General features: G+C 39.9%; 1 protein-coding gene across 2 annotated transcripts in view; it reads right to left on the reverse strand.

Annotated features, from left to right (window-relative positions):
- The window catches only part of VPS41 (VPS41, HOPS complex subunit), a 200,147-nt gene that overhangs the window by 25,274 nt on the left and 159,281 nt on the right, over nt 1-15,592 (reverse strand). For both annotated transcript variants that reach the window (XM_005679351.3, XM_005679350.3), the window contains 4 exons: nt 13,152-13,213; nt 12,243-12,324; nt 10,101-10,193; nt 1,370-1,497 (listed from right to left, as the gene is read on the reverse strand). In XM_005679351.3, the coding sequence (XP_005679408.2) occupies nt 1,370-1,497; nt 10,101-10,193; nt 12,243-12,324; nt 13,152-13,213 (365 nt within the window). The remainder of the gene's footprint in view (nt 1-1,369; nt 1,498-10,100; nt 10,194-12,242; nt 12,325-13,151; nt 13,214-15,592) is intronic.

A 15,592-nucleotide genomic window follows, 5' to 3' on the forward strand; every position in this document is an offset into this window, starting at 1 on the left:
ATAAAACATGAAGATATATTCAATAAATCATGTTTTACTTTAATGAAAACTGAAATACTTGTTTAGAGATAAAAATTAACTTTATTTAGAAAAGTGTTCCTTGGGATTGAACTATATGTGACCAGTAAGTATTTCTTTCTCAGAACCTTGAGAAAATGTTAGAAAATTTAAAATATTCTATTGTCAATATTCTGTCAATGTTGACAAAAACTAATTTCCTACAGAAAACTCTCAAAATGTTTTAGAGAAATCCATATACAAAGAAATTATGACCCCAAATGAAGGAAATTCTTATTCTAGTAATAGAAAGTTACAATTCTTACAAACAGTATTCAGCTGACAGATGGGTGATATTCCAAAAGCTTATCTATAAGGAGGTTGTATAAAATTCAAATGTGTTTTTGTGTTGAAACAATGTTTTCATATTGCTTAATTTTGCAAGTCAGCTCCTAAAGGCCAATTGATGCTAAGCTGCACTGGGTCCATTATTAGTACTACAAAATTATCAGTACTCTTAGTGTTAATAACTAAAGAATCCAAGGAAAACTAGAGCAATGTTTCCAGAAGAAAATGATTAGTGTTCCGACTCAGTGCCACAAACAAAACTCCTTTCGTGGAAAGTCTTAACAGCCCTGATTCTAGGCCATTGGGTTTACTTTTCTTGGGCTTGGGCAAAAGAGGTAAGAGTGATAGAAGGGTTTGTCTGAGATGGTGGGAGTGTGAGGAGGGACTGAAGCAAGATGGTCTTCCTGAGATTACAGTGTGCTTCTTGTTTCACTCATCAAAGGTCCTAGGGCACGGGGATACCTTGTCTGTCTGCAATCAGGCATTTAGCACAAAGCCCAAGTCACTGAAAGTGCCCCCAAATACAAAAAGCATTGACCAAGCTTCCATATTCTGAAACCTGACTCACTGCACTCAGCTCTTGATTAAGAAATTACATGAAAACCAACCCATACGGAACTGCCCCCAGTGATCTTATAGATAAAGATTCTACAGTTTGAGAAGTTTACTAACTTGCAGACCCAAGAATGACAGAAACCAGAGCCTCACTGAGAAAATGACTCGTGCAGTAGTCGAAGACCTGGTGTCCTTCCCTCCCCAGACCACTGCCTCCACCAAGTGGTGCTGACCAAAGCTCCTCTCCTCTGGGAAATAAATTACAACTGTACAGTGTCACACATTTCCCTTACCTTACCTTCTAGCTGTACACTGGAGGCTTATGAAAAGTTTTTTCAACTAAGAGTGAAGACAGGAAAATGGTACATACAAACCTGCATTCTCCCAACTCAGTTTGCCAGATCTAAAATATGAAAACTTTTCATGACGATCGATTTGGGGGGGAAAAAAAGCATTAAAATATACTCACAATTCTGCCAGGGTTTTAAGTAAGGTCCTGTTCTGACTATCTTTCTTCAGGTGATCCCGAACTGCTTGAACTATTACTGAATTGTTGTACAGATCTCCTGGCCATTCTCGGATCAACGTGGCAAAACCCTAACCGATGGGGAAAAAACAGAACACTCTTTAAGAAGGAAAACAATCCCAAGACGTCAAACAATGCCTGAAAGTTTTCATGGAAAACACACAAAACCATGTATGATGAAAACACTGGTCCATGAACATATCATCAATTTTCAGACTATGGGTTTGGTGGTGGCAAGGGAGGCAGAGAATGACCACATCCATTTCCATTGGCCATTCCTGAGAAGGGAAGTAGACAGAACCATCCCTGCTCTTATTATTGGATGAAATGCATGAGGAAGCGAGACCCCGGGGTCCTTCCATCAGGCACCACTGCAGAGTTTAGGTCTACATGCTCTCTCCTCATTGTGGACTCACTGTAACACCTGGAAGGCATTCTTTGACATCTTACAGACACTGTCCAAGTCAGCTGCGCAGCCAGCACTGTGCATGTGGTGGCTAGGCTCCCATGGTGGAATCACCCAGCATCCCATGTTCAGCAAGTCGTCATCTCTATCTTCCTTCCACTGGGTGCCTCTAACTCTAGTTTTGTTTAGGAATTTGGGACTTTGGTTCAAGTCTTATCCCCTGCTCTTACCGTGACTCTTTCTGGATTTCAAATTTTGTGGTTCTCATAGAAAATTCCAGATGCCCTGATTGACTCTCCAGAGCCTTCCAGTGCTGTGAGCCAGTGTCCTGGGCAGCCTCTGCCATGCTGATTCCTAATTTTAACCTTTGTAACTCAAAGTACTGGGGAGCAGTTTTACTTACTGATCTTTGGCAACTTTTAGGGGGAAAAAAACAAAACCAATAACCTTAAATGTTTCTATAGATAGCAGAAGAAATAAAAATATTCAGTTCAGTTCAGTTCAGTCATTCAGTCGTGTCCGACTCTTTGCGACCCCATGAATCGCAGCACACCAGGCCTCCCTGTCCATCACCATCTCCCGGAGTTCACTCAGACTCACGTCCATTGAGTGCGTGATGCCATCCAGCTATCTCATCCTCTGTCGTCCCCTTCTCCTCCTGCCCCCAATCCCTCCCAGCATCAAAGTCTTTTCCAATGAGTCAACTCTTCACATGAGGTGTCCAAAGTACTGGAGCTTCAGCTTTAGCATCATTCCTTCCAAAGAAATCCCAGGGCTGATCTCCTTCAGAATGGACTGGTTGGATCTCCTTGCAGCCCAAGGGACTCTCAAGAGTCTTCTCCAACACCACATTCCAAAAGCATCCATTCTTCGGGACTCAGCCTTCTTCATAGTCCAACTCTCACATCCATAGATGACCACAGGAAAAACCATAGCCTTGACTAGACAGACCTTAGTCGGCAAAGTAATGTCTCTGCTTTTGAATATGCTGTCTAGGTTGTTCATAACTTTTCTTCCAAGGAGTAAGCATCTTTTAATTTCATGGCTGCAGTCACCATCTGCAGTGATTTTGGAGCCCCCCCAAAATAAAGTCTGACACTGTTTCCACTGTTTCCCCATCTATTTCCCATGAAGTGATGGGACCAGGTGCCATGATCTTCGTTTTCTGAATGTTGAGCTTTAAGCCAACTTTTTAGCTCTCGTCTTTCACTTTAACCAAGAGGCTTTTTAGCTCCTCTTCACTTTCTGCCATAAGGGTGCTGTCATCTGCATATCAGTATTCTTGCCTTGAGAACCCCATGAACAGTATGAAAAGGCAAAATGATAGGATACCAAAAGAGGAACTCCCCAGGTCATTAGGTGCCCAGTATGCTACTGGAGATCAGTGGAGAAATAACTCCAGAAAGAATGAAGGGATGGAGCCAAAGCAAAAACAACACTCAGTTGTGGATGTGACTGGTGATAGAAGCAAGATCCGATGCTGTAAAGAGCAATATTGCGTAGGAACCTGGAACGTCAGGTCCATGAATCAAGCCAAATTGGAAGTGGTCAAACAAGAGATGGCAAGGGTGAATGTCAACATTCTAGGAATCAGTGAACTAAAATGAACTGGAATGGGTGAATTTAACTCAGATGACCATTATATCTACTACTGCAGGCAGGAATCCCTCAGAAGAAATGGAATAGCCATCATGGTCAACAAAAGAATCCAAAATGCAGTTCTTGGATGCAATCTCAAAAATGACAGAATGATCTCTGTTCGTCTCCAAGGCAAATCATTCAATATCACAGTTATCCAAGTCTATGCCCCAACTAGTAATGCTGAAGAAACTCAAGTTGAATGGTTTTATGAAGACCTACAAGACCTTTTAGAACTAACACCCAAAAAAGATGTCCTTTTCATTATAGGGGACTGGAATGCAAAAGTAGGAAGTCAAGAGACACCTGGAGTAACAGGCAAATTTGGCCTTGGAGTACAAAATGAAGCAGGTCAAAGTCTAACAGAGTTTTGCCAAGAGAATGTACTGGTCATAGCAAACACTCTTCCAACAACACAAGAGAAGACTCTACACATGGACATCACTAGATGGTCAACACCGAAATCAGATTGATTATATTCTTTGCAGCCAAAGATGGAGAAGCTCTATACAGTCAACAAAAACAAGACCAGGAGCTGACTGTGGCTCAGATCATGAACTCCTTATTACCAAATTCAGACTCAAATTGAAGAAAGTAGGGAAAACCACTAGACCATTCAGGTATGACCTAAATCAAATCCCTTATGATTATACAGTGGAAGTGAGGAATAGATTTAAGGGCCTAGATCTGATAGATAGAGTGCCTAATGAACTATGGAATGAGGTTCTTGACACTGTACAGGAGACAGGGATCAAGACCATCCCCATGGAAAAGAAATGAAAAAAAGCAAAAATATTAACATTATTTAAAAAATTATTAATATTAAATAACTCAATGAATGCCTTAATAAGGCTTCTCTGGTGGCTCAGATGGTAAAAAATCTGCCTGCAATGCATGAGATCAGGGTTCAATCCCTGGATCAGGAAGATCCATTAGAGAAGGGAATGGCAACCCACTCCAGTATTCTTGCTGGAGAATTCCATGGACAGAGGAGCCTGGTGGACTACAGTCAGACAGGACAGAGTCAGACACAACTGAGCGACTATCACTTTACTTCAGTGCCTTAATGAACTACTTTTAATTGGTTTAAATGATACTTAGAAATGAAAACAGCATGGTGGAATTTGCTTCTGTAAAGTACTAGGATTTGGTAAGAAGAAAAATCATGAGAGAATCAGGAATATAGTTTCAAGCCCAGTTTCTACTCAAGTATCCCCTGGGAAGGAGGCAAGAGATCAGAACAACAGGCTATGTATTTTCTATTCAAACTGCAACTTTCCTTCATGTGACCATGACTACAGTTTGATCTGTGAGATTTGGGAAGGAGATTCACTCAGTAAAGAGGTCATATTTTATAAAACCACTGAATCACAACATTAACATATTCTCTGAATCAAAATGATACTTTGGATCAAGTACAAAGGATCAAGTTTCTGTCTTCTTAAGACTCTGTAATTTATAAGATTAAAAGAAAAAAGTCCTGACAAGATTTCCACCCCAATACTAGCAATTCTCAGTAGCCTTGAGACCAGGAATAATTCTATTCAGGGAAAGATGAAAGCTTGGCTTCTTTTTTATTTTCCTGATTCAGTTAATAGCCTTGCAGCACTGCCAACTTCTAATGAAAATAAGACAAAATGACCGGTCACACTGCATGATTAAAGACGAGACAAATCCAGCATAAACTGAAATAAACACTTACAATATTTCACGTTAGGCTATTCTCTGCTTAACTGATTTTATGGACCTCTGATTAAATATGATGAAAAATACTGATGAAATTACCCTGAAGCCTTTATTAATAATTAAAAGACACAGTTATCAGGGAGCTATTAGGATCCAGTGGCAAAGTTAGAGAATCCCTTGGTGCCCATCATAGAAGTAAAAGGTTAAGGACTATTCATTAAACAAAATGCCACAAAAACCACCCCATTTTTAACATGCTTATATATCTGTTATTAATATTATAAAGCAAAGCTTAACTGTTTAAATAATTCTGGTAGACTATAAATTAAAAATTAAATTTAAAGATTTTAGTAGAAACTTCATACAAAGAAATCCTGAAGCACCAGTACCTTCAAGAAAATACTTTTAATTTCATATTTTTTAATTATATTTCTTATCAATGTTTAAAAAATGATTTAATTTTTGGCTGTGCTGGGTCTTTGCTGCAGGCTTTTCACCAGTGGCGGAGAGTGGTGGTTCACAGGCTTCTCCTTGCACTGGCTTCTCTTGTTGCAGAGCATGGGCGCTAGGGTGTTCCGGCTTCAGTAGTTGCAGCTCCCGGGCTTAGAGCACAGGCTCTATAGTTGCGGCTCATGATTCGTGGCATGTGGGATCTTCCTGAACCAGGGATTAAACCGGTGTCTGCTACACTGGCAGGCAGATTCTTTACCACTGAGCCACCAGGGAAGCCTTTTATATTTTTAATCTGACCTTTAGTACTATTTGGAGACTTCCCTGGTGGCTCAGACGGTAAAGCGTCTGTCTACAATGCTGGAGACCTAGGTTCGATCCCTAGGTCGGGAGGTTCCCTGGAGAAGGAAAAGGCAACCCACTCCAGTACTCTTGCCTAGAAAATCCCATGGACAGAGGAGCCTGGTGTCCATGGGGTCGCAAAGAGTCAGACATGACTGAGCGACTTTACTTTCACTTAGTACTATTTAGAAGCACAGAATTATCATCCACATTATATGTGATCAAGTGTTGCTACACAACACTACTATCTGATCAACTCCGTGAAAGTTTAATTCAAATCTAAACATGAAACTGAGAATGATGGGAGCTAAAATACGAATTACTTACAAGAGCTTATGACAAAGCCAAATTACTCATAAACTTCTTAATGACTAGGAAGACACCCTAAGCTCAGTTCAGTTCAGTCGCTCAGTCATGTCCGACTCTTTGCGACCCCATGAATCGCAACATGCCAGGTCTCCCTGTCCATCACCAACTCCCGGAGTTCACTCAGACTCATGTCCATCAAGTCAGTGATGCCATCCAGCCATCTCATCCTTTGTCATCCCCTTCTCCTCCTGCCCCCAATCCCTCCCAGCATCAGAGTCTTTTCCAATGAGTCAACTCTTTGCATGAGGTGGCCAAAGTACTGGAGTTTCAGCTTTAGCATCATTCCTTCCAAAGAAATCCCAGGGCTGATTTCCTTCAGAATGGACTGGTTGGATCTTCTTGCAGTCCAAGGGACTCTCAAGAGTCTTCTCCAACACCACAGTTCAAAAGCATCCATTCTTCGGCATTCAGCCTTCTTTACAGTCCAGCTCTCACATCCATAGATGACCACAGGAAAAACCATAGCCTTGACTAGACAGATCTTAGTCGGCAGAGTAATGTCTCTGCTTTTGAATATACTATCTAGGTTGGTCATAACTTTCCTTCCAAGGAGTAAGCGTCTTTTAATTTCATGGCTGAAGTCACCATCTGCAGTGATTTTGGAGCCCAAAAAAATAAAGTCTGACACTGTTTCCACTGTTTCCCCATCTATTTCCCATGAAGTGACGGGACCGGATGCCATGATCTTCATTTTCTGAATGTTGAGCTTTAGGCCAGCAAAAAAAAATCTATAATCTTTAAGTTATGCTTATTTCTTCCACTCACAGTCAAAAGTTTTCCAGGTATGAATCAACAAGATACCTTTAATGATACAGGATTTAAAAGTTTCTGGAAAAAAATAAGGGTTGAATAATGAATTGTAAGAGAGTCACACAAATAATAAAATCTTTTCTTATTGTTAAATTACTTTAAAAAGAGGACAAGTATACTAAGCTTTGGTATTTTGAAATAAAGTTCATTATTCTCCCCATATTTTCACAGTACACTCACAATTATTTTTTGGGGGGGAAGGTGTACAAAGATGGAATATGTCTGACAATTATTCTAGGTACTCAGAACATACTGGAAAGAAACAGGAACAGTCCATTACAAGTCTTTTTTCACTGAAGAAACCTCTTCCAATAACTACAGCCAATAATGACCTCTCATTTTTTCATATAACACATTAATTACTCTGCCTGTTTTACATATTTCCTAGTTACTTGAAGCTTCTTTATACGGTGTCCCCAGTCTGTAAATCCACTGAAGGCTGGGACTGTGTTTTCCTCTTGGATCCAAATGAGTACTCAGCCCAGTCCTCAACCATGGTAGGTTCTAAAGATGTGTTGAATTGAACCGAATAGGAAATAAATAGGAACCATGCTCCTAGACTGCATAAGTTAGAACCTAGCATAAACGGCATACACCATTACAATGAACTCTTCTGTACAGATCTAGAAAGGAGTAGATCCAGGCTGGGAGGGACGATTGGATCATGACACTAGAACACATGCTAGTTAGAAAAGAACATGAATAAATTCTGTCCCATTAGTATGCACAATTAATAAAGAAATATTTTGTTCAATTTTAATTCGTACTAAAGCACTTAGTCCCTCCCTATGATAAAAATACAGGCTTAAAACAGTAAAAGAATTGCATTGGTGATGCAGGCATCGGAATGCTTGAATTGAACATATCTAGGAACACTTGGTTGACAGTAACTGACCAAGTCCCTGTGTTATTAAAGGATTACAATCTTCAAAGTCCCTTTAGATCTTAAGCTCTAAAAATAATCTCAGAGTGAGAATGTAGTATTTGCATTATTACTTCTCTTTAAATGGACTCAGTTATTGGTTAAAAAAGTGCCCAAGTAGGCACTCAAAACACAGTTCTTTTTCTCATGCCCTCTCTGATTGCCTCTTTCTATTTATATTAACCTTTCTGCAAGTTTCTGCACATTCGTGTGGGAAGGAGGAAAGTTGTAAATAAAGTCTTCCTTATTTTCAAAACTTAACATCAGAATGTGTGAAGGCAAGGACAACTTGTAACATGCTGTGAGGTACCAAAAATGAAAACAGATCACTGGGTTAGGCTCCTAAACATTAGTAGCAGCTGAAGATGGCACCACTTTTATGAAAGACTGTGAAGGTTGGACAGAAGCTGGAGAACAGAAGCCCAGGTCTGCAATCTACCAGGGTATGGATCTTCCCAGCAGAACTTACCAGCCTTGTCTAGAACCTCCCCACCAGAAATCTCATCTTTCCCTCTGGTCAGAAGTAGGAGAAGGCTGAGTCTTTCCACAGCGTCTCGTGGAGAGCCTTATGAGAGGATCTGGCATATGATGTAATAATTTATCTGTTTATCTTTGGGGTTTGTCAACCTCAGTCCTGCTGACATTTAAGGACAGAATTCTTTGTCACAGGGAGCTGTCCTGTGCATTGAAGGATGTTTAGCAGCATCTTGCTGGCCTCTACCTACTAAATGACAGTGTTGCCAATTTCCCAGTCATGACAACTAAAAATGTCTCCATCACTAAATATTTCTGGGCGAGTGGGGGTGGGGCGGGGTGTCCGCCCTTGTTGAGAACTGCTGGTTTACATGCTTAGGTGTGACTGAGACTATGCTGCTGCTGCTGCTAAGTCGCTTGTCATGTCCAACTCTGTGCGACCCCATAGACGGCAGCCTGCCAGGCTCTGCCGTCCCTGGGATTCTCCAGGCACGAACACTGGAGTTGGTTGCCATTTCCTTCTCCAATGCATGAAGGTGAAAAGTGAAAGTGAAGTCGCTCAGTTGTGTCCGACTCTTTGCGACCCCATGGACTGCAGCCTACCAGGCTCCTCCGTCCATGGCATTTTCCAGACAAGAGCACTGGAGTGGGGTGCCATTGCCTTCTCCAGCTAAGACTGTGAGCTACTGCTAAATGCACATCATTTCAGTCACACCTGCGTGCCGACTGCCTAGCACATTCCTGGAATACAGCAGGCATGAAACAGATTTTCCGAATAAATGTGTGTTAAAGGAACAACTTTAAAAATTATAATCCATTTTGGGAGACTTCTCTGACGGTCTAGTGGTTATGACTTTGCACTTTTACTGCCGAGGGCCCGGGTCTGATGGCCTGAGTCCTGGTTGGGGAATTAAGATCTTGTGAGCCATATGACGTGGCTGGGAAAAAAAAGTCCATTTTGGGTGCATGCAAACACCAAATTTGAATTCAAAGCTAGGCATGCCTATTATATATGGCCATGAGCAAGTTATCTCTTTAATCTTCAGTTCTCTGTAAAATTGGATATTACTAGGTATACTGTTGTTGGGGGTATAACATCACAACAGGCAAGTGAAAGTGCAGAGTATATAGTAGATAAGCAATTTAAGTACTAGTTGTCTCCTTAATCAATAACCAAACAGATCACTTTCAATTTCCTTCGTGCCTTCCGACTTCTCTGATCCTCCTTTGGCAAAGTTCTGAGTTTCAGAAAGTTCTACATTCTTCAGGGTAGTTAGAAGCATGGTTAGCAGATACTATTCTATCCCTGAAAACCCCCAAATGGTACTTGATCCTTTTCCTTTAGCTCTATCAAGAAGCTAGCTTTAATAAATCTTCAGAATGTCCACAGATTAGACATTTTCTCTAACAAGGTGGACATATTTTTAACTGTCATCAGAGTGTATGTACCTCCGTTTCATCAACCACACAGAAGCTGCAAAGCTGTTGCCTTTAAATCAGCTGCTTCACTGTGCTATTTTTCTAGATTTCTTAACATTTTCCACTGAGAACAAGATGACCATGTTAGAATGTCATACCTCATAATCACTTTCCAAAAATTCATGTAAGATCATTTCATAGATGAGTGGTTTCAGAACTGGATCCCCTCTTGGCAAATAAGGACTAATCGCCTAAGAAAAGAAAAAGAAAAAAAAAAAAACTTTAGAAAGTAGCAAAGTAAAACTGTACTGCATGCAATAGGCAGCAAGTATAAAAGTATACATTTACTTTAAATTTTAAGGCAATAGAGTACTTTGGAAAAATATTACGAAGATAAAAGAGTCAATAAGCTCATTTTATATTTTCAAAAGTACATATGGGGTGTCTACATGTATGAATAAATTTGAATCAAAAAAATTCACTCTGTTAAGTAAACTTTCTCTCTTATTCTTGATGAATTAATGAAAATCTAAGTTATAAGAGAGAATGTCACAGAAGTTACATGACATCTAATCATGTTTTGAAATTAAGGGGAAATACATCTTGCGTTTTTAGCTTTTTCAGTGCTGTATTAAAAGTTTCCAATTTCCAAACACTTGAAAATAGCTCTGCAGTACACCACCTTACCACCATGCTTTGTCCTAGGGACCCACAGCTTGGGGCACTGTCCCCAGGAGCTCACAGCTTCACAGGGAAGATATGCTGATATCTAAACAGCCAATTGCGTGCTAAGTGTCTTGAAATAAGGATGAACAGGAAGCTGTGGAGAGGTGGATCTTGGAGACTGAAGCAGAAGTGACAGATGCCAGGAGTCTGTCAGGCAGAGAGAGAAGGGCAACGGCACCCTTGCAGAGGGAACAGCATGGGTAAAGGGATGGAACCATGAGCACCCACTATGCATGCGGGGAGGTCAGCATGGTTTGGAGACGAGGCTCGAGAGAAAGCTGAGAGGGGGTCATGAAAGGAAATCTGGATTTGATACTTTCAGCAGGAGGGGATGAGAGGAACATGCCTATTTTTTCAAATAGCTAATTCCAGGTTGGGCTTCCCCTATGGCTCAGTGGTGAAAAATCTGCCTGCAATGCAGAAGACTTGGGTTTGATCCCTGGGTCAGGAAGATCCCCTGGAGAAGAAAATGGCTACCCACCCCAGTATTCTTGCCTGGACAGAGGAGTCTTGTAGGCTTGTGAGACCACGGGCTCTCACAAAGGATAGGACATGACTGAGCAACTAACATGCTCACTCTGGGTTAGGGTTGTCCACAGATCTACCAGAAGGCCCTTGTAAGATCTCAGGTGGGAGTTAAGACAGTGGTACTAGAGGGGGAGGAAAGGCCCAATCAATACTGATGATGTGAGACTGACAAGGATTGGCAATTAAACAGAAGGAGGAGGTAAGTTACATGTGGCCAGCTGAACAACTGCAGTTTTTAAAAGCATACTCATAATTCTAGGAGAGCACTGTAAAGGCTCACAAAAACTGAAAAGTGAAAATGTTTCACACACACCTACAGGCACAGAACACTTTACTGATTAGTTTGGATGTTGCACACTAAATTGAAAGATTAAAGAAATGAAATATCAAAATTATTTGTTGGAGCTACCTGGTCAAAATGTTTCATTTATCTTCCAGTATGTAAAATACTGGAAAATTCATTAATTATTCAGTACATGTTAAAAAAGCCTTCTGTGTATAATCTACTATGATTAAACCATACCTGTTTTCCATACTCATTAAAAAGAACATTAAAACTTCATCTGAACACCGAGGGAATTGGAGGAAGATAAGAAAGTGAACATATCGTACATGTAATATATATGTATATATTTTATGCACATAAAATATGAACCAGGCTTCTGTTTTGTAACTAATTTCTAAAAGTTTTTCTTTCTAGTGAAATGGTACTCGCTTCCCAATAAAGAGCTGATTACTACTGTCTTAATTTTACTTCCATTTCAATATTAATATTGTTGTCATTGTTGTTTAGTCACTAAGTCATGTCTGACTCTTTTGCGACCCCATGGACTGTAGCCTGCCAAGCTCCTCTGTCCACAGAATTTGCTAGGCAAGAATACTGCAGTGGGTTGCCATTTCCTCCTGCAGGGAATTTTTCAAATCCAGAGATCGAACCCGAGTCTCTGCACTGGCAGGTAGATTCTTTTCCGCTGAGCTGCCTGGGAAGCCCTCAATATTAATACACTACATAGAAAAATTAAGAGTTAAAAATAAAGTTTGCTTACCTTAAGCTGTCCAATTTCTTTAAATTTATAAACTTCGTATTCCCAGAGTGCTGCATTTTTCCCAAGAATTTTCTGGCATTTGCTGGTTGTAAAAAACATCCCAGGGAGAAAGAAAGTATAAATAAAGAAAATAAACAGAGACAGAATAAGCAGTCATTTCCCCTAGTGGTTTAGATAAATCTCTTATCCCAGAGTTTTGACAAATTTCCATCTCAAGTGCCAATGAACATAAAGGTATTTATTATTGGTACTCACTTGACTGCATGTGAGTTGATGGAAATCAAGAAAATACAAAATACTTATACATAAAGATGAATCCCTTTCAGAAGACTTTGATAAGGGTTTTCCCAATGATTTTTCTGTTCTGTTTCCTACTTAACCAGATGAACGCTACTAGTTTGGGGACCCTTTATGCCCTGAAGAAATATCATCATACCTATAAGTATCCATTTAAACCAATTCTTTACTGGCTTTAAATAATGGACTACAACATCAGGCTTTAGAACATCAGAATTCTACCTCAGTGCATAATGCGGAAAAAAATGTTTATGTATGAATAAAACTTTGATTTACACATCAAAGAAACACATTTCCCTAAATCAGGGGACAAAAATGTAGGCCTGAAGACTATCTTTCCAGGCTGCCTTATAAAATTGGTAAAATCTCAGACTGTTCATGTTTTTTGACATCTCTTTCGTTGAGAAAAATATTTTTCATTTGGTAAAAACGAGACAGTAGGTGGGTAAATAACATGTATCAATTCATTCTGTGATTAAAACTATTACTATTCAAAATTACCCATTAGAAAAATGTAAAAAAAAATAAGTTGTAAAAAATGACTTATTTGTATTGCTAATATGGCTCAATTCTATTTATATTAACAAATAGTTGTGAAAACATCCTGATTACCGTGCTGCTATATCATACTCTCCTCTTGCCACCAGGTGGTTTATATACGCCAAGCCGATGTCCTAGGGAAAATGAAATGAAGGAATTTCCTAGTTAACTGAAACACATGGAGAGTGAAAAAGTTGCCTTAAAGCTCAACATTCAGAAAACTAAGATCATGGCATCCAGTCCCATCACTTCATGGGAAATAGATGGGGAAACAGTAGAAAGAGTGGCTGCCTTTATTTTTCTGGGCTCCAAAATCACTGCAGATGGTGACTGCAGCCATGAAATTAAAAGATGCTTACTCCTTGGAAGAAAAGTTATGACCAACCTAGACAGCATATTAGAGACATTACTTTGCCAACAAAGGTCCGTCTAGTCAAGGCTATGGTTTTTCCAGTAGTCATGTATGGATATGAGATTTGGACTATAAAGAAAGCTGAGCGCTGAAGAATTGATGCTTTTGAATTGTGGTTTTGAAGAAGACTCTTGAGAGTCCCTGGGACTGCAAGGAGATCCAACCAGTCCATCCTAAAGGAGATCAGTCCTGGGTGTTCATTGGAAAGACTGATGTTGAAACTCCAATACTTTGGCCTCCTGATGCGAAGAACTGACTCATTTGAAAAGACCCTGATGCTGGGAAAGATTTGAGAGCAGGAGGAGAAGGGGACGACAGAGGATGAAATAGTTGGATGGCATCACCTACTCAATGCACATGGGTTTGGGTGGACTCTGGGAGCTGGTGATAAGACTGGAGGCCTGGTGTGCTGCGGTTCATGGGGTCGCGAAGAGTCAGACACGACTGAGCAACTGAACTGAACTGACGGAAAATTGGGTCTCAGTTCCTGAGTGAGCCATGACATTGGGTCCTATTAGCACTGCTGACAAGAACCTATTCATACTATACTTCAGTTTGCTTTATGTAATTATGCTCATTTCTTTCTCAGTCATATTTAAATATGCTTGTATTTTCACAAATTTTAGAATTCATAATTTTTTAAAAGTTACTACTTTAATGGCTCCTAACCTGCTCTCTTCTAAAAAAGTCCTATAAAAGAAATCTCTGATATAAGAAACAATCTAATGATTTCATGTTATCACTAGATATAAACTTGTTTCTTGTGCTCTCATCTGTAAAATATGAGTTATCTGTCTCTTCTACATCTCTGAGGATACGCTGTAAGAGAAAAGAAATGACAGGACACCACTCGAAAGGGAAATATTCAACTTGACATCAATGTGAAAATGAAAAACAGGACATTCAAACCCACACGTTTTCTGATGAGGAAACAGCCTCAAAGCAGTGAACTGACTGGCTTCCCAGGACTCATGCTCATTCACTTATTCTACTTTGGTTCTGAAAGGATTTCGGGTGGCCTGTGTCACAGATACAGGGGACCTCTTATGACTCTTATGAAAGATTAGTTCCATGCAAAAGCATCTGCATTAGAAGCTTAACTCAATATATGTAAAAAAATAAAAGAAAAAAACTTAGATTTTTAAGTTCTACTTTACATACAAAAAAATCTTTTGTGGAACTTCTTCCTAGATGGCAGAAATGGTAGAAGCCCATTTCTCTCTGCTTGCCTTGTCCTAGGAAGGAAATATCCAGGCATGATTAATGTAGAGGACATGCCCATTTCAAGAGTGAAGGGAAATACCCAAAGTTCTTATTTGATTCAACTTTACTTTAAGGACGACTATGTAGGAAATCATATTCCAAATCTGTTGGAACTACAGGATGAAGAAAGGGTGACTAACTTTATTTCTCTGAAAATCACAGATCACACTATCTATAGTGAGTCTACAGGTTCAGAGAAGAGATGCCTCCTTTGCAGAGTCAATTTCTCCAACCTTTGTTCCCTGTGTTCCTTTAACCTTAACCTGATTTTATCTCTGTCCCCTTATCATAAGCATGTTAAATGTCTCTCTTACACAAAATACCCAGGACTACCAAAAACCTGCCCATGATGTCATAGTCCCCACCTGCAGTCTTGAATCTTTTCCACTTTGCAGCCAGCCTAATAGTCTCTATTCTACTCGACTTCATCATCTCCTATTCACTTTCACTCTGCCAAGCATGTCAAGAATAAATAATACATGTACAGGAAATGTACTTGTCACTTTCATGTTACCAAATCCAGCGTACAGCTGACTAGCTGAGCTCGTCTTAGTTTTGACCTGCTTACTTCAATACACTCTTGCGCTGGTAGGACTACTCCATTTCTAGATAATTCTTCCTTATTCTCTACAATTTTCAATGAATAAGTTCCTGAGTTATTTCCTTTGTATACTCTTTGAGAATTAGGCTATTTTGAAGAATTTTAAAGAGAAGTTTAAGGTGGGAAAGTGCGGGCAGAAGGAATTCGCATTGGAACCCAAACAGCCACAAAAGACTAATGTTCTAATCTGCATTTGTCAACCAGGGTCCTGGGCTAGATGATCTCCAGCGATCTTTC

Source organism: Capra hircus, chromosome 4 (genome assembly GCF_001704415.2).
Source record: "Capra hircus breed San Clemente chromosome 4, ASM170441v1, whole genome shotgun sequence".
Taxonomy (NCBI): Eukaryota; Metazoa; Chordata; class Mammalia; order Artiodactyla; family Bovidae; genus Capra; species Capra hircus.